This window comes from Heptranchias perlo, chromosome 10, assembly GCF_035084215.1.
Source record: "Heptranchias perlo isolate sHepPer1 chromosome 10, sHepPer1.hap1, whole genome shotgun sequence".
Classification (NCBI taxonomy): domain Eukaryota; kingdom Metazoa; phylum Chordata; class Chondrichthyes; order Hexanchiformes; family Hexanchidae; genus Heptranchias; species Heptranchias perlo.
In genome coordinates this window covers 78,397,371-78,417,309 of record NC_090334.1, presented here as the reverse complement: position 1 = coordinate 78,417,309, position 19,939 = coordinate 78,397,371, and the positions used below count along the sequence as shown (strand labels likewise).

Sequence of the window (19,939 nt, the reverse complement as noted above, 5' to 3'; positions counted from 1 at the left end):
TCAAGCTTCCTGTAATTCCTCCATCCTAGGCACAATTTCTTTGCTGAAGCTGGCATCAGAGACTTGGCAGTGAGTGAAGAGGCCATGCAGCACTGTAGTTAAATATCAGCGATCAGTCTTATACTGTCAAGTATACATGATGTGGAGATGCCGGTGATGGACTGGGGTGGACAAATGTAAGGAATCTTACAACACCAGGTTATAGTCCAACAATTTTATTTGTATAATTTGTATAATTGAAATAAAATTGTTGGACTATAATCTGGTGTTGTAAGATTCCTTACAACTGTCAAGTATAGCAGGAGGAGTTGGAGACTGAGGGGAGGGGGGGGAATTGGGCAGAAAAATAATGATATGGGGAGGGTGCAGGCTGATACTTAGATGAGATGAAGAGCGGTGTGGATGGTAGTTTGGGGAACAGTGGAAGCATAATTAGCATTGAAATTTGTACTGAACCAATGAAAATCAAACTGACACTGAAATTTCTCAGACTCATGCATTACACAGAGGATACACAAATCACAAAGTCCTCTCTCTTTATACTACACATTGATTTTCTGCGTTAATTTAAGCTTTCTCTAAAACAGTGAGACAACATAATAACTTTATTCCATGGAGGTGCACTACTGCAGAAGGCACCTTAATACTCTGAATTGCAGAATCACTATTATATGGTTAGGTGATCGTGAACTCATTGTTAAGGTGGCTTGACTAGTTTGTCCACAATGGAGCGGTAGAATCAATAATCCTCAAGAGCTGGATGCAGCAAAGATTAAACAGTATCTGTTAGAAAATGTTTAAAGGCTAATTTTATGGGTATGTACCTTGCACTGTATATACGTCTGCCACACTTCAAAGTCAAAAATATTAAAAGAGAAAGAAAGGCCATAATTTCATGCTGGTTTCTTCTGACATGGAGCTGAAAATTTACAATCGCTTGTCAATTTGCAAACCTCCCTCACCATCAGCAGGTAACCTGTAATTGATGTCAAGATATTTGCAGCAATGAGACTGTGCTGTTAAAGGGACAAGCCACATTAGACTCAGTTCCACCTTAGCAGCAGAATAATATATTAGGCATCACACGGCATAGTGCTCCTGTTGGCTGCCTGCCTCTCTTCCGCGTTCTTGTCCGAGCCCAGGTGGCCCTGGAGAAGGAGCACGCAGTGTCTGCTGGTACGCTTGAGGCCTTCTGCGACCAAGGGTGCCACAGGGACTGGAGTGCGTAGTTGACGTAGGTAATAATATTATTTAATTTTATACGTTTCCTTTGTTTTATGGCTTAGTTCCTTATTAGTTGTGCCCCTTTAAAAACTTTTGTTTAGTTTTTGTTTGATGACACTGGGGTAACCCAGTGTCTCCTTAGGGGTTTATTAGAAAAGGCATAATGCTGCTGTCATTTTAACTCATCTGACTTACCAGGAGCCAAGCTGCGAGATATCTACTAGTAATGTGATTTCAAAAACCAAAAAGTAGGGTAAAGATAAAATTCAATTTTGCACTTGATTTGGGCCCTGACTGCAAAGCATTACTTTTCTATCAATTGTGGAAACAATCTGCCACAAATGAACGATTGCTATCCTTCCCGTGCCTGTGTTATAAAAATGTGATTCCAGGTTCTCCATACATTGCAACAGTCACTGCACTTTCAAAAGTATGTCATTGGCTGTAAAACACTTTGGGATGTCCCGAGGATGTGAATGCGCTATATAAATGCAAGTTCTTTCTATCAGTGGTAGAGTTTTCAACTATCATACTCTGTAATTCCCTCCTTAAACCCCTCTGCCTTACTACATCTCTCCCACCTATAACAGGCTCGTCAAAACAGAGCTCCTCAATTACATTTTTGGTCACTTCTATAACTCTTCTCTCAGTTTCTTTTCAGTTCTCGTTCTCTTCTCCCACTTGTGAATTGCCTTGGGACGTATTGCTATGCTCAAGGCAACTTGTTGTTGATAAGGACTCAACCTCAATGGTGACATCACAGTTTTTCCATAAGTACATACAAAGCTATTATTTTTTTTGTTCTAGGGATGTGGGCAACGCTGTACGGCCGCATTTGTTGCCCAGCCCTAGTTGCCCTGAGAACATGGTAACAGCAATTGTTTGTTTAATTGATTGGCTTGCCAAGCCATTTAGGAAGGTATTAAGAGCCAACCACACAGTGTAGCACTGGAGTCAACTGCAGACCAAACCAGGGAGTGGGGGGAAACAGATTCCCTTTCCTGAAACATATTAGTGAATCCTTTGAGCTTTTCTGACAATCTGGCTGCTTTCATGGTCAGTCATGGCTATAATAAACTTTACGATGCCTTAATTTATTTTTTCTCCTCAGTTTCAGTTTGGAAATGAAATAAGCATGGCCTCTAGAAAGCTTAACTTGGGGAAAAATCTGAGGAAGCTACTCCTTGTGGTAACGAGTTCCACACCTTACCACTCTTTGGGTAAAGAAGTTTCTCCTGAATTCCCTATTGGATTTATTAGCGACTATTTTATAGTTACGACCTCTAGTTTTGGACTCCCCTACAAGTGGAGACATTTTCTCCACGTCTACCTTATTTAACCCTTTCATCATCCTAAAGACCTCTATCAGGTCATCCCTCAGTCTTCTCTTTTCTAGAGAAAAGAGCCCCAGCCTGTTTAGCCTTTCCTGATAAGTATATCCTCTCAGTTCTGGTATCTTTGTGAATATTTTTTGCACCTTCTCCAATGCCTCTATATTCTTTTTATAAAATGGAGACCAGATCTGTGCACAGTACTCCAAGTGTGGTCTAATCAAGGTTCTATACAAGTTTAACATAACTTCTCTGCTTTTCAATTCTATCCCTCTAGAAATGAACCCTAGTGCTTGATTTGCCTTTTCTATGGCCTTATTAACCTGCGTCACTACTTTTTGTGATTTGTGTATCTGTACCCCTAGATCCCTTTGTTCCTCTATCCCGTTTAGACTTTTATTATCCAAGCAGAATGTGGCCTCCTTATTCTTCATACTAAAATGCACGCCCTCACATTTATCTATATTGAAATTCATTTGCTAATTACACGCCCATTCTGCAAGTTTATTAACGTCCTCTTGCATTTTGACTCATTCTTCCTTTGTATTAACTACACCCCCAATTTGGTGTCGTCTGCAAATTTTGAAATTCTACTTCAGATTCCCAAATCCAAATTGTTAATGTAAATTGTGAACAACAGTGGTCCCAGCACCGATCCCTGTGGAACACCACTTCCCACCTTTTGCCAGTCTGAGTAGCTACCCTTAACCCCTACTCTCTCTTTTCTGTTTTGTAGCCAGCTTGCTCTCCATCTGCTACTTGTCCCCGACTCCACATGCTTTGACCTTAGCCATGAGTTATTGGTAACTATTCTAGTTATAACTAATATAACAGTCTTATACAACTTTCTGGTAACAGGAAGTGCTCAATGTAAGAACTAATAAAATTTGCCCATCGAGTATTATTAGCAAATGAAGTTGGAGAATCGTTAAATAATAATAGTCCAGCTCTGCATTACCCTTACTATTAAGCTACCCTTCAAGTTATTTGCTTATATCTTTTTTAAAGAAATCCTTGCATTTTTATTGCATGCCATTGAAACATCTCAAAGTACTTCACACAATGAATTGCTTTCTGAAGTGCAACGACTTGTTATGAAGGCAAACACAGCAGCGATGAGATGAATGACCAGTTAATCTGTTTCAGTGGTGCTGGGTGACGGAGGAATGCTGGCCCAGGAGACCAGGAAAACTTTGCATAGTGCCACGAAAGGACCTCAGCTTAACAACTCAAGCCAACAGACAGTCAGAGTTTAAAGATATGTTTGCGAAACTGCGGAAGAAAAAATAAGCCTTTTCTAGACTATACAAAGCTCCTGTGTACATTGGTGGAGCAATTATTGACCCATTTTTTTCTCCATTACTTCTGTGTCACATTGAGTTAGTAGTGAAAGCAAGAGAGGCATGACAGTAAGCAGTCCAATATAATGATTTCATTATCGAGCATTTACGTCATTGATTATGTTTGCTACTAAACATCGCTGGCAGCTTATTCACCTAGCAGATGATGCCATTAGTAACTAGAAACAGTGTTGGGTTCTACAATCTGTCACCTGCCTAAAATGGCTAATGAGACAACACAAGGTTTTCAAAAGGCTGACATTCTTAAAAAAATCAAGAACTCTGTGGGGTGACAGCAATACAGCCACTAGAATTCATTTACATATTTTAACAGAGCAAATATTTCAATGTTACTTATTTAGGGTTTAAGCAATAATAAGCCCCCCCCCCCAATCCTGCTCCTTTGGATCGTTTTTGACTAATTTTCAGGTGAAGTGTCTATGGGGGTGAGGCGGGTCACATTGAAGTCTTACTAGTAAAACTGAGATGGTCTCGAATGTGCTGCTAGGAGTAGGTGGCTAGGGCTGACCATGGGAAGGAAGGGAACAATCAGAGGCAAAGTCAGTCTTACACACCTCCTTAGTAGTTTTACATTGCTGATTTCCTGTTGTTCCAATCTAGGGAAAGAAAGAAAGCAGAAAGAGAGACTTGCATTTAGATAGTGCCTTTCATGACCTCAGGACATCCCAAAGCGCTTTAAAGCCAATTAGTATTTTTGAAGTGTAGTCACTGTTGTAACGTTGGGAAACATGGCAGCCAATTTGCACACAGCAAAAGCTCTGTTTTAGGGATTAATATTGGCCAGGACTCCGGGGAGAACTCCCCTACTCTTCTTCGAAATAGTGCCGTGGGATCTTTTACATCCAGCTGAGAGGGCAGACAGGGCCTCGGTTTAATGTCTCATCCAAAAGACGGCATCTCCAACAATGAAGCACTCCCTCAGTACTGCACTGGGGGTGTTGGCCTAGATTACATGCTCAAGTTGCTGGAGCAGGACTTGAATACCCAAGCTTCTAACTCTAAGGCAAGAGTGTTACCAACCGAGCCACAGTAATGAACAATCTTCATACGGCACTCTTCCTCTTCGACCTTTCAACCCAATGCCATTCATTCCTGGCTCCACTGTGTAGACCCAATTGCTTAATAGAATGAACCGGCTCCTCACTTCTGCTTTGCCCAAACTAGTTTCCTTAGCCCAGCAGCACATTTTTAGACCAGTTCTATGAAGCTGTCGGTTGCCTAGAATTTGGGGCATATATACTTTTGTAGTGGAGCAAACCGAAAACCTTGCATCTCCTGGCATGTAATATAAAAGCGCCTCTAGTTGGCTTCCAACAATGGCATGAGTCTCCCCTGATGGCTCAGTGAGTTTACTTGGTGAATAGCTAAACCATACAGACCTGCTCTGTGCTGAATTAGCTGATGTCAGCCAGAGTGGTGGTGCTAGGGGTAATTTGGCAGCAACCCCTGATAGAAGTAATGTGTTAATGTCAGGCGAGAACAGGATCAGGCTCAACTGTGATGCCCCACTTGAAAGAATAGCCTGCTAACATTCACTGTCAGAAATGAGTGTGTAATGGTCACTTCTGTGTGGTAATGCAGGGCACCCAGTGGGCATGGGGTCATGCCCAAACATAAGTCCTTTGAGAGCGAGAAGAGGAGATATTGGTAAGGAACAAACATAATGGCATAGGCACAATGTGTGCCTTCTGTCAGGGTGGGGGGCAATTTTTTTTAATATTCGTTCTCGGGATGCGGGTGTCACTGGTAAGGCTGGCATTTATTGCCCATCCCTTGAGATGGTGATGATATGAGAATTTTTTTTTTATTCGTTCATGGGATGTGGGTGTCGCTGGCGAGGCCAGCATTTATTGCCCATCCCTAATTGCCCTTGAGAAGGTGGTGATGAGCCGCCTTCTTGAACCACTGCAGTCCGTGTGGTGAAGGTTCTCCCACAGTGCTGTTGGAAGGGAGTTCCAGGATTTTGACCCAGCGACAATGAAGGAACGGCGATATATTTCCAAGTCGGGATGGTGTGTGACTTGGAGGGGAACGTGCAGTTGGTGTTGTTCCCATGTGCCTGCTGCTCTTGTCCTTCTAGGTGGTAGAGGTCGAGGGTTTAGGAGGTGCTGTCGAAGAAACCTGGGTGAGTTGCTGCATTGCATCCTGTGGATGTTACACACTGCAGCCACTGTGCGCCGGTGGTGAAGGGAGTGAATATTTAGGATGGTGGATGGGGTGCCAATCAAGCGGGCTGCTTTGTCCTGGATGGTGTCGCGCTTCTTGAGTGTTGTTGGAGCTGCACTCATCCAGGCAAGTGGAGAGTATTCCATCACACTCCTGACTTGTGCCTTGTAGATGATGGAAAGGCTTTGGGAAGTCAGGAGATGAGTCACTCGCCGCAGAATACCCAGCCTCTGACCTGCTCTTGTAGCCACAGTATTTATGTGGCTTGATATGAGAGGGAACAGGACATTAATTCACAAAGTTATTAATACATCAAATAGTTTGCTTATGTTTTCATAAGAAGATGAAAAGGTACCAAACACACTAACATAGGGTAGTACGTTGGCCATATTGGAGAGCCAACATGCCAAAGAGAGGCACATACTCATGACTCTCACACAAGGAGTCCCCAATCCCCTCCTTCCCAGCTGAGGAAGGCACTAAATGAAGGTGAGAGACTTCCCTGCACAGAGGGAAGGAAAATCAAGGTGAAGTCAGGCAGAAGTTTTTCTTCAATCTAAGGATAATCGAGATGTGGAATAAGTTACCAAGGAAAGAAATGAGACATAGATTCAGGAGGAAAGTGAGTATATTTCTGGAGAGAGAAGTGAGAAGGTAGATAGATGGGGGTTGAAATTTATCAAAAAGGGACAGAAATGGTAGGCCCAAAAGCCTTTATCCTGTTCATTAAAATTCTTTTGTAACCCACACTGTTCTTACTCATGTTGTGTCAGGCTATTGTAGAACAGCATTAGAAGAAGTCTGGGAATAAATTACCTGTACACTATGTCACTTGTGGTGATCTACAAACAAGGGATGGGAGGGAAGGGAATAAAGAGCTTGATGTAAAGAGTCACAAAAAGAAAATTACAGTAATCAACGCACTTATAAAAAAGCACTTAATCTGGGCCAGGGAACAGAAAAGTCCACTCCTGATTCTGTGAATGATCCCTGTTGGAAAGTGAATGTGTGGACATCAGGTGAAGACTGGATCAACTTTAGCTGTGATGCCCCCTGCAGTCAAATAGTCTTCTGATCTTTGAATGAAGAATGGTCACTTGGGGGGCAGCCAGTGGAGTGAACCCTGTAAGGAGAGACAAGGGCAAGGGCAACATTTTGGTTAAAAACATGTTTGCTATGGAGCATCATAAAGATATACATGAAAAGAAAGTCACAATAATCAACATGCTTAAAAAAATGAGATATTCCACAAATTCTGAGCATTGCCTGAATATTTTTCAGTGAAGAAACAACCTCCTGTGTTTTTTTCAGACAGAGTCTGCTATACATGGTCCACTGGGAGAAGTGTCTCCTTGTACCTGTCAATAATAAGGTTTTATATTTCCCTCGTCAGCCTTCTCAAATTATCTTCCAAACTAGGAATCTCTCCCTGAATTACCTGGGATAGTTTGCTGGAATAGAGTCCTGCTGTAAGCTTGATTGTGAGAATTATCTGAGAGATATCACCCTCTGTTGTTGCAGAATGTGGAAACCAGATGAAAACATCACTACATTAAAGAGGTGGAACACACAAGCCCTTCTCCCCTCCCCTCCCCTCCCCGCTGCTTCAAGGCACAAGTGGATCACAATACTGTAGTTCAAAGAGCATGGGGAGTGGGCAGGAAATTGGACATGAATTTAGATTTGAGGTTAGGATCAGATCAGCCATGATCTTACTGAATGGCGGAGCAGGCTCGAGGGGCCGATTGGCCTACTCCTGCTCCTAGTTCTTATGTTCTTATGGGGGAAGCGTAGGTTCGTTCCGGATTAAGAGGGGCCGAATGGCCTTCTTCATCGGTAAGTATCTTGTGAACTGTGTGACGGGACTGTAAAAATGAAAATGTTTCCACCTCGCTGAAATATGATCCGTTTACTGATCTAGCAGATCCCCATCGATGTGTTTAGACTTCAAAAAGAAAATAGTATTTTCAAAGCACTAGTAACCCCTTTTTAATAAACTGTGCTCAGCTACCAATATGATGCTGTGCAAGATGAGGGGCTGTACAGCTCTGCCCCCTGATGGCATTACTGGAGCTGCAACACAGACTTTACAGTGTGTGATTCTAGAGGAGCAGCTTTCAACTGACTATTTGACGGCTTGAGCTGAATGTCACAGCAGTGGTAAGGTAGCATGGACACATAGATTTCAGGAAGACACCTTCATTCAGGATTGCTACCTCGCTTCCCATTTTGAGGCCCACATAGAATCATAGAATCGTTACAGCACAGAAGGAGGCTATTTCCTGAGTAAGACCAATCCAGTTAGTCCCATTCCCCCGCTCCTTCCCCGTAGCCCTGCAAATTTTTTCGCTTCAAATATTTATCCAATTCCTTTTTGAAAGCCTTGATTGAATCTGCTTCCACCACCCTTTCAGGCAATGTATTCCAGATCATAACTAATCGCTGCGTAAAAAAGTTTTTCATCACGTCGCCTTTGGTTCTAACTAAAAAAAAAGTTGCAAGAATACTCGGGTATTTTCCTTCCCCTCAGTTATTGATTTTTTCTTTCTCATCCCTCTCCTGCCTTTTAGCTCCCCCATTTTTACCCCTCCATGGCTTCTGTTAATCTCATTCTGTAATTACATAGAATTACATAGCATTTACAGAACAAAAACAGGCCATTCGGCCCAACTGGTCCATGCTTGTGTTTGTGCTCCACACGAGCCACCTCCCACCCATCTTCGTCTAACACTATCAGCATATCCTTCTATTCCTTTCTCTCTCATGTGCTTATCTAGCTTCCCCTTAAATGCATCTATACTATTCGCCTCAACTCCTTGTGGTAGCGAGTTTCACATTCTAACCACTCTCTGGGTAAAGAATTTTCTCCTGAATTCCCTATTGGATTTATTAGTGACTATCTTATATTTATGGTCCCCAGTTTTGGTCTTCCCCCAAATGCGGAAACATCTTCTCTACATCTACTCTATCAAACCCTTTCATAATCTTAAAGACATCTATCAGGTCACCCCACAGCTTCCTCCTTTATAGAGATCAACCAAAGCATTTGCTAAGCAGTAACAGTCCAGTCAGTTTTCTCTGTGTTGTGCTGCTGTAATTTGTATTATTCCCTTTCATATGCACGGCCTTCTTTATTTTCTCTCTTGACTAAGGCAGGAGTCAGAACTCTTAGTTTAAAATGTAACTAAGTAAGAAAGCAAGAACTTGCATTTATATTGCATCTTATACAACCTTAGGATGCCCAAAGTGCTTTTTCCCAATGAATTACTTTTGAATTGTAGTCGCCGTTGTTTTGTAGGCAGCCCATTTGCGCACAGCAAGATTCCCACAAACAGCAATGAGATAAATGGCCAGTTAATCAGTTTTGGTGGCTAGTGCATATTTTATATTGGATTGAAATGTCTAAGTATTCCAATTTTTTGATTGGAATTTAAAACATACTGTATGTCACACTCAAGAAGTCAAACTTTGCCACGGGTCCAAAAGCAATCTTAAGATGCTGCGTGATTCTCCGCTGGACACTGAAACTGACAGGCACATTCCAGTTTCCGCCAGTCTCCGACCAGACAACAATTAAACTGAGGGTGGTCTTTGATTCCTGTGTTTACTTAATGACGATCAGACTTGAACCTCTGCCTGACCTGTAATCGACTCAAGAATGCAGAGCAATTATATCCCATAGCCTCAAACACACATACACCTGCATGTTAGCAGCAGAATAATACATTATCATAGTATCATAGTATGTTACAGCAGAGAAGGAGGCCATTCGGCCCATCGTACCTGTGCCGGCTCTTTGAAAGAGCTATCCAATTAATCCCACTCCCCTACTCTTTCCCCATAGCCCTGTAAATTTTTCCCCTTCAAGTATTTATCCAATTCCCTTTTGAAAGTTATTATTGAATCTGATTCCACCGCCCTTTCAGACAGTGCATTCCAGATCATAAGAACTCTCTGAGTAAAAATATGTTTCCTCATGTTGCCTCTGGTTCTTTTGCCAATCACCTTAAATCTGTGTCCTCTGGTTATTGACTCATCTACCAATGTTTCTCATTGTACAATGTCCCAGTTCTTATAAAATACTGCATCCTCTGACTTACCTTGAGAAAATCCATGGGTGACGCATTAAGGGTAATTTTGACTTTGGGTGATAGTGTTAAATGGGAGGTGTTGGATGTGCTGCCCATTATACTTCTCTCCTGATTTTCATTTCTACTGAAGTGGGTGGTTGATCCGATATCTAAGGTCTTACACTTTCACCCAAAAACAAAATTACCCCCATTCTCTCTCTCTCTCTCCACTTTGTGGCATCTAAATGGTGCATTGGTTTGTACCAGTAATCTCACAAACTGCTCTAATTTCCCAATATACTGGAGAGACTGGCTCCACCTAGATTTTACAACAAAGTTTGGCTCAACAGCCAGCACTCCCACCTCTGCACTCAGAGTGTTGTCAAGGCCCACTCCAGCACTTCTGGGCGGACAGCCTGATGCTGTGCTGAGGGAGGTGGTGTCCATTGGGTGAGATGTCAAATCTCATCTGCCTTCTCTGGTGGACTATTCAAAGAAGAGCAGAGAGTTGTCCCAGTGACCTCATCAACATTTCTCAACCAACACCACCAAAAGAAAACCCCAGATCAACTGGCCATTCACCTCATTGCCATTTATCAGACATGCAAATATAAAGTAGTAGGCAAATATTTTAATCAACCAAATGAAATTGGCTTTAGCGAGGCAGAACTTAGAGCACAAAGAAACCAAACTGCTTTCAAAGAACTATGTAGTTTGTGCTGATGCAAGAGCTTGGTAGGATTGCAAAATTAACCCTTAGAAGTAGTATTTTTTTTATTCATTCATGGGATGTGGGGCTGGCAAGGCCAGCATTTATTGTCCATCCCTAATTGCCCTTGAGAAGGTGGTGGTGAGCCGCTCTCTTGAACCGCTGCAGTCTGTGTGGTGAAGGTTCTCCCACAATGCTGTTAGGTAGGGAATTCCAGGATTTTGACCCACCGATGATGAAGGAACAGCGATATATTTTCAAGTCAGGATGTTGTGTGACTTGGAGGGGAACGTGCAGGAGGTGGTGTTCCCATGAGCCTGCTGCCCTTGTCCTTCTGGTGGTAGAGGTCGTGGATTTGGTAGGTGCTGTCGAAGAAGCCTTGGTGATTTGCTGCAGTGTATCTAGGCAGCAGGACCATTATCTGCAGCGAGATAAGAGGAGATAATGTTCTAACTGGGCAAGATATAATTGCACAAGCAGCCCAGACGCTTCTGCCGAGAATGAAAAGAAATTCCATATATTGAAGAAAGCAACAGTTGCAGTAAGGTGTAAAAGTAAAGACAATAGGCCTAGCAGGGTGTAATGTGAGAGAAAGATTTGCATTTATATAGTGCCTTTCATGACCTCAGGATGTCCCAAAGTGCTTTGCAGCCAATGAAATACTTTTTAAGTGTAGTCACTTGTGTGATGCAGTAAACGTGGCTGCCAATTTGTGCACAGCAAGGTCCCACAAACAGCAATGTGATAATGACCAGATAATCCGTTTCAGTGATTTTGGTTGAGGGATAAATATTGGCCAGGACACCGGGGAGAACTCTCTGATTATCTTCAAAATAGTGGCCATGGGATCTTTTATGTCCACCTGAGAAGGCAGATGGGGCTTCGGTTTATCTTCTCATACAAAAGTTGGCACCTCTGACAGAGCAGCACTCCCTCACTGAAGTGTCAGACTGGATTATGTGCTTAAGTGTCTGGAGTGGGTGGTATATGATGGCGTGATGTAGGCTTACAGCTTTGGGTTTTTAAATTTGTTTTTGGGCTGTGGGCAACACTGACAAGGCAGCATTTATTGCCCAGCCTTAGTTACCCCAAGGGCATTAAGAATCGACCATGTAGTATGGGACTGGAGTCACATACAGGCCAGACCAAGTAGGACTGTCAGGTTCCCTTCCCTGAAGGAAGTTAGTGAATCAGTTAGGTATTTATGGTCATTTTCTGGTACCAGGTTTATTAAATTTAGATTCACAGTTTGCTGTGGTGGGATTTGGTTTGCTAGTTCAGTACCATAACCACTGGAACCATTGTACCCACAATCTTCACAGGCCAAGTTGCAGATTCAGCTGTGCCATCGTAGGAGAGATCTGAGAAGAGCATGGGCTCCAAGCCACGGGAAGAGAATCAACAGAGGGCCCAGGGGTGGGTGTGGGGGGGAGGGGCAAATATTTTGATTTGGCCCAATAAAGTGACACTGGGATTTGTCCAATGCCACCGAGACAGAAATGTCATTACAAGTGTGCTCCTTAAGGGGAGGGCATCACTACCTCAAATAGCCCAATCAAACTAAAACATTTGCAATTAAATCATGATCGGGTTTCCTTCATCAATGACATAGGGGCTGCCTAACAGTCCTGGGAGGTGGGAGCGATTGCGGGGGGGGGGGGGGGGTTAAATCACTCCAGGTAGGTCTCAGACATCTCCTAGTGCCTTCTCCTCCAATTCTGGCCTCTTGCGCATCCCCAATTTTACTACGTTAAAGGCGCTATATAAATGCAAGTTGTTGTTGTTGTTATGGAGCGACCGTAGAGCTTTGCTGATCATCTCAGCTGATGTAAGGTAAATGAGGAGAAAATGATCTGAGAAGATTTTCTTCCATTGAACACCAGTGCATGACAAATAGCTTAACCTCTTCCTGGTAAGATGCTTACATGAGTATATAGGAATGATAGCTAATGAAAAGAGACAGGCAAATAGATATGGGTCACGTGAAAAATGTATTGAAGATTAACTGTGCTACAGAACCCTTTCATTGAACTGATTGTCCTGCTGGGTCAATCAGCTCTTTAAAGTCATAATTCTTGTACTGACAACAATGGTATTTAAACAGTCAGTTCTCTGATGTCTCATTGGATAAATGCACAGCCTGTACAGCTTTGAACCATTCAGACCTCCCAGTTCTGTGCTGAACTGAGTTGGAGTGGCTGGAGAGCTATGATTATTTTTATTTTTCCTATAGATAGTACATGCTGCAGCCGTCGTGCACTGGTGGTGTAAGGGGTGGACGTTTAAACTAGTGGGTGAATCAAGCAGGCTGCTTTGTCCTGGATGGTGTCGAGCTTCTTGAGTGTTGTTGCAGCTGCACCCGTCCAGGCAAGTGGAGAGTATTCCATCACACTCCTGGAGGTAAGCCACTCATTGCAGAATACCCAGCCTCCGACCTGCTCAAGTAGTCACGGCATTTATGTGGCTGGTCCAGTTGAGTATTTGCTCAATGGCGACCTCCAGGATGTTGATGATGGGGGATTTGGCGATGGTAATGCCATTGAATGTCAAGGGCAGATGGTTAGGCTCTCTCTTGTTGGAGATGATTGTTACCTGGCATTTGTGTGAGGCAAATGTTGCTTGCCACTTATCAGCCCAAGATGTTGTCCAGGTCTTGCTGCATGCGGGCTCGGACTGCTTCATTATCTGAGGAATTGAGAATGGAGCAAAATATTGTGCAATCATCAGCAAACGGTCCCACTGCTTACCTTATGATGGCGTGATGGTCATTAATGAAACAGCTGAAGATAGTTGGGCCTAGGACATTGCCCTGAGGAACTCCTGCCGCAATATTCTTGGTATGTGGGAAACACTGGCAAGGTAGTATTTATTGTCCATCCCTGGATACTGTGAGGGCATTAAGAGTCAAGTACATAGTTTGGGACTGGATCATATGTAGACCACACCATGTAGGGGTGGCAGGTCCCCTTCTCTGAAGGACATTAGTGAACCAATTGGGTTGTTCTGATAATCCATCAGCAGTCATGGTCATTTCATGGTGGCAGCCCACAAATGACCAGATTTGTTAAATTTAGTTCACAACTTGCCATGCTGGGATTATGAAGTCACAACCTCTGGGTTGCCTAGACCACCTGTACCCTGAGCAAATTGGGGATGGGTGGAGAAAAATATTCCAGAGTTCCTGCTGGAAAGAGCACATGGGTGGACATCCAGTGAGGTAAAGAAAGCGCCTTTCATGATCTCAGGATGTCCCAAAGTGCTTTACAGCCAATTAGGTACTTTTGAAGTGTAGTCACCGTTGTAATGCAGGAAACACAGCAGCTAATTTGCAAGGTCTCACAAACAGTAATGTGATAATGACCAGATAATCTGTTTTAGTGATGTTTGTTGAGAGATCAATATTGGCCAGGACACCGGGGAGAACTCCCCTGCTTCTCTTTGAAATAGTGCCATGGAATCTTTGACGTCCACGCGAGAGGGTCGTCTAATCCGAAAGATGGCACTCCGACAGTGCAGGGCTCCCTCAGTACTGTACTGGAGTGTCAGCTTAGATTATGTGCTCAGGTCACTGTAGTGGGGCTTGAACCCACAACATTCTGACTCAGGTGAGAGTCAAGGCTGACACTGTAAGGTAAGTGCGGACTTCAGGTGAGAACAGGTTCACACTTGGCTGTGATGCCCCCCATGGTCGGTTAGCCTGCCAACGCTAACGGTCTCAGCTCACACATGAAGAGCGCCCGCTTGGAACGAGGTGACAGCGGGGTGCTGGCACATGTAGAACCAGGATGACTCAGCACCTTCAGGTGGGGAGGAGAGAATGTTGGAAAACCTTTTCTAAAAGAGACCGATGCAAGGGTTGCCATGAATCATCTGTAACAGCGAGGAGAATAGCATAATTTGTACTGCAGCAATCAGGTAGAAAGGCACTGCAGAAGACTTTTTTCCTGCATATCTGATTTCACTTGTTTGATCAATTGTGGCTCTGATCCTGTGTTTATTGACCATGGGTTGTTTAGGGAGCATTTTATTACTCCTGTGTTTGAATAAAGATTTTTTCACCTCGTGCAATCTGCCAAGCGAGGGCTTTCAAGGTTAAGAAAAAAAGGTAGCTTTTGACAGAGTGATGACTCACAGAGAGGTTACTCAGCCTCGATTATGACCAGAGGACTTCCCTTTAACGCTTTGCTAGATGCAGTTTGAGTGACTGCACGGTTACAGAAATGGTTGTGTGATTTCCTGCGCTAACAATTTGGGTCTCGGGGCTCTGAGCAGCTACAAACCACATCTGTCCAATAGCTAGTTCCTAGTACATAGAATCATAGAACCATCTCACACCGAAGATCCATCATGCCTGTGCAAGCTCTTTGAAAGAGCTATCCAATTAGTTCTACTCCCCTGTTCTTCCCCGAAAGCCCTGCAAATTTTTCCTTTTCAAGTATTTATCCAATTCCCTTTTGAAAGTTACTATTGAATTTGCTTCCATTGCCCTTTCAGACAGTGCATTCCAGATCATAATACTCATCGAATTACATTGAGTTACATCAAAACTACAAGACAGAAACAGGCCATTCAGCCCAACTGGTCTATGCTCCACATGAGCCTTCTCCCTCCCTACTTCAACTAACCCTATCAGGGTACCCTTCTATTCCTTTCTCCCTCATGTGCTTATCTAGCACCCCCTTAAATGCATCTATGTTATTTGCCTCAACTACTCCTTGTGCTAGCGAGTTCCACATTCTTACCACTCTTCAGGTAAAGAAGTTTCTCCTGAATTCCCTATTGGATTTATTAGCGACTATTTTATATTTATGACCTCTAGTTTTGGACTCCCCACAAATGGAAACATTTTCTTCACGTCTACCCTATCAAACCCTTTAATTATCTTAAAGACCTCTATCAGGTCACCTCTCAGTCTTCTCTTTTCAAGAGAAAAGAGCCTCAGCCTGTTCAATCTTTCCTGGTAAGGATATCCCCTCAGTTCTGGTATCATTTTTGTGTATCTTTTTTCCACCCTCTCCAGTGCCTCTATATCCTATTTATAATATGGAGACCAGAACTGTGTACAATACTCCAAGTGTGGTCTAACCAAGTTTCTACACAAATTTAACATAACTTCTTTGCTTTTCAATTCTATCCATCTAGAAATGAACCCTAGTGCTTGATTTGCCTTTTTTATGGCCTTATTAACCTGTGTTGCTACTTTTAGTGATTTGTGTATCTGTACCCCTAGATACCTTTGCTTCTCTATCCTGTTTAGATTCTTATTTTCTAAACAATATGTGGCCTCCTTACTCTTCCTACCAAAATGTAATACCTCACACTTATCTATATTGAAATTCATTTGCCAATTGCACGTCCATTCTGCAATTTTATTAATGTCTTCCTGTATTTTGATACATTCGTCCTTTGTATTAACTATACCCCCCAATTTGGTGTCATCCGCAAATTTGAAATTGTACTCCTGATTCCCAAATCCAAATTGTTAATATAAATTGTGAAAAACAGTGGTCCCAGCACCGATCCCTGTGGAACACCACTTCCCACCTTTTGCCAGTCAGAGTAGCTACCTTTAACCCCTACTCTCTGTTTTCTCTTTTTTAGCCAACTTGCTATCCATTCTGCTACCTGTCCCCTGACTCCACGTGCTCTGACCTTAGTCACGAGTCTACAGTGAGGTACCTTATTGAAGGCCTTTTGAAAATCCAAATAGATTACATCTACTACATTACCCTTAACTACTCTGTCTGTTACTTCTTCAAAGAATTCAATAAGGTTGGTCAAGCATGTCTTTCCCTTTTGAAATCCATGCAGACTGTACTTTATTATATTTTCATTCTCCAGATGTTTTTCTATTCCATCTTTGAGTAGAGATTCCATTATCTTTCCTACCACTGACGTTAAGCCAATTGGTCTATAGTTCCTTGGATTTGTTCTATCTCCCTTTTTAAATATAGGATTAACATTAGCTGTCCGCTGGTCCTCTGGCACTGTTCCCTTTTCTAATGGATTTTTATATATATCTAATAGTGCCTCTGCTATCTTTTCCCGAATTTCTTTTAATATTCGCGGATGCAATCCATCCGGACCAGGGGTCTTATCCTCTCTAAGTTTGATTAGTATATCAATTATCTCCCCTCTTTCGATCTTAAATGTTTTAATATCTTTTTCGACCTCTTCTTCTAATGTCCTGCCCACCTTGTTAGTCTCCCTGGTAAATACAGAGGCAAAGTAACTATTCAATATTTCTGCCATTTCATGATCCCTTAGTGACCCTATCCCTTTTCTGATTTTTCTTTCGTTATTCATGTGTCTGTGGAATACTTTACTATTTCTTTTTATATTCCTTGATAATTTAATCTCATAGTTCCTTTTTACTTTCCTAATTGTTTTTTTGACTTCTTTCCTAAGCTCTTCATATTCCCCATTATCATCCTCTCCTTTATTGTCTATATACTTAGAGAATGCCTTTTTCTTCAGTTTCAATTTTACCCTTAACTCTTTATTCATCCATGGTATTTCATTATTGGCTAGTTTGTTCTTGGTTTTTAGAGGAATGTACTTCTCCTGAACTCTATTGATCACCATTTTGGGGAGTGGGATTAACTGGATTGCTCTTGCAAAGAGCCGGCACGGACTCGACGGGCCGAATGGCCTCCTTCCGTGCTGAAACGATTCTATGATTCTATGATTTTAAATATTTCCCATTACTGTTCTACTTCTTTGTCAATTTTTTTTCCAGTTTACCTGCCCTAGTTCCATTCTCATCCCTTCAAAATTAGCTTGAATTTACACCTCGAATTTAAGATTCGCATCCTTGTGTTCAAATTCCTCCATGGCCTTGCTCTTCCTTATCTCTGTAACCTCCTTCAGGCCTACACCTTACGAGAACTCTGCGTTCTTTCAAATCTGGCCTCTTGTGCATCCCCAACTTCCTTCTCCCACCATTGGCAGCCGTGTCTTCAGCTGCCTCAGCCCTAAGCTCTGGAATTCCCTCCCTAAACCTCTCCGCCTCTCTCTCCTCCTTTAAGATGCTCCTTAAAACCGACCTCTTTGACCAAGCTTTTGGTCACCTGTCCTAATATCTCCTTATGTGGCTTGGTGTCAATTTTTTTTTTTGCCTGATTAAGCTCCTGCAAAGCGCCTTGGGATGGTTTACTACATTAAGGGTGCTATATAAATGCAACTTGTTGTTGTGCATGTTTCTAATAATGTGAGATAAGTAACAGGCAAATGATACCTGAGCTTATTCCCTTATACATGTCATCAATCAGGGGACGAAAAGCACTCCACGTATGTTTGGCCAATATCAAGTGACACCATTATATCTGTGGAATGTCAATTTAACATTATAAAATTTTACTTATAGGGCAGAGAGATAAAGTTTCACAGTTAACTTTACTAGCTGAATTATTTTAAAACCTTCTGCACACATACTTACTGGTATTGAATATATAAAGTGCAGGTTGCATTAAGTATCATCTCAGCTTTTTGATGTCAAGTACTTTAAATATATATTATTACATTAGCAGCACACTGCTGAAGGTGTGCAATAATTGGAAACCAACACTTCCCTCGATTGTAGTCCCAGCATCCGCCGCTTGGTATCTGTTCAAATGAGGTCGGGCCCCTTTAAAAACTACAAGTCCCACAATGCAATTCGCCACGCCGGCGACACGTCATATACAGGGGACGCGGCGACCGATCTCGGAATGAATGCCGCAGCGGCCTACAAGGATGGAGTCGGGTTCAGGCTCGTTATTTCCAGCGTTTGGTGAGAGGAAAGCACCTTGTGAAAGCGGCCCTGAAGGTAGATACTTAGAATAAAATGCACTGTCCTAGTGCACCCAGATCAAGTGCCTTAGATGTAAAGGCATTCTCCACAGGGAAACCCTGACTAACCTGTTCTCTCCATTCCAGGTCCAGTTGCAGTCATCTGGGCCTTGTTGCTATTTTTCCCCGTTTGCAGCATTGTTCCTGGGTTACATTTCTGGATCAGGACGAGTGGGCCAGCTGAGTTTACTGTACACTGGTACCTTAAAGGTAAAGCCCCCTCGTCTTACTCCCACAATTTAATGTAAAGTGGAATAACCTTTTCCAGATAGTTTGGAAAATGCTATAAATTAAACTGTGGAAGGAGGATAAGGGGATATTGGTTCATAGATACTTCTAGAGGGAAGCTAGATAAGAGCATTTTTTTAAAAATTCGTTCATGGGGTGTGGGCGTCGCTGGCGAGGCCAGCATTTATTGCTCATCCCTAATTGCCATTGAGAAGGTGGTGGTGAGCTGCTGCCTTGAACCGCTGCAGTCCGTGTGGTGAAGGTTCTCCCACAGTGCTGTTAGGAAGGGAGTTCCAGGATTTTCACCCAGCGACAATGAAGGAACGGTGATATATTTCCAAGTCGGGAATGTGCAGGTGGTGTTGTTCCCATGTACCTGCTGCTCTTGTCCTACTAGGTGGTAGAGGTCGCGGATTTGAGAGGTGCTGTCGAAGAAGCCTTGGCGAGTTGCTGCAATGCATCTTGTGGATGGTACACACTGCAGCCACAGTGCGCCAGTGGTGAAGGGAGTGAATGTTTAGGGTGGTGGATGGGGTGCCAATCAAGCGGGCTGCTTTGTCCTGGATGGTGTCGAGCTTCTTGAGTGTTGTTGGAGCTGCACTCATCCAGGCAAGTGGAGAGTATTCCATCACACTCCTGACTTGTGCCTTGTAGATGGTGGAAAGGCTCTGGGGAGTCAGGAGGTGAGTCACTCGCCGGAGAATACCCAGCCTCTGACCCCTTACATAGGAACAGGAGTAGACCATTCAGCCCCTCATGCCTGCTCTGCCATTTGATAAGATCATGGCTGATCTGTGATCTAACTCCATATACCTGCCTTTGGCCATATCCCTTAATACCTTGTAGCCATAGGATTTATATTGCTGGTCCAGTTAAGTTTCTGGTCAATGATGACCCCCAGGATGTTGATGGTGGGGGACTCGGCGATGGTAATGCCATTGAATGTCAAGGGGAGGTGGTTAGACACTCTCTTGTTGGAGATAGTCATTGCCTGGCACTTGTCTGGCGCGAATGTTACTT

General features: G+C 43.0%; 1 protein-coding gene across 1 annotated transcript in view; it reads left to right on the top strand.

Moving 5' to 3' along the window:
* Window positions 1-18,559: 18,559 nt before the first annotated feature.
* nrde2 (NRDE-2, necessary for RNA interference, domain containing) overlaps window positions 18,560-19,939 on the top strand; it is a 72,241-nt gene continuing 70,861 nt past the window's right edge. The window contains exons 1-2 of the mRNA XM_067992188.1: window positions 18,560-18,668; window positions 18,779-18,901. Coding sequence (XP_067848289.1) covers window positions 18,575-18,668; window positions 18,779-18,901 — 217 coding nt within the window. The 5' untranslated portion in view covers window positions 18,560-18,574. The remainder of the gene's footprint in view (window positions 18,669-18,778; window positions 18,902-19,939) is intronic.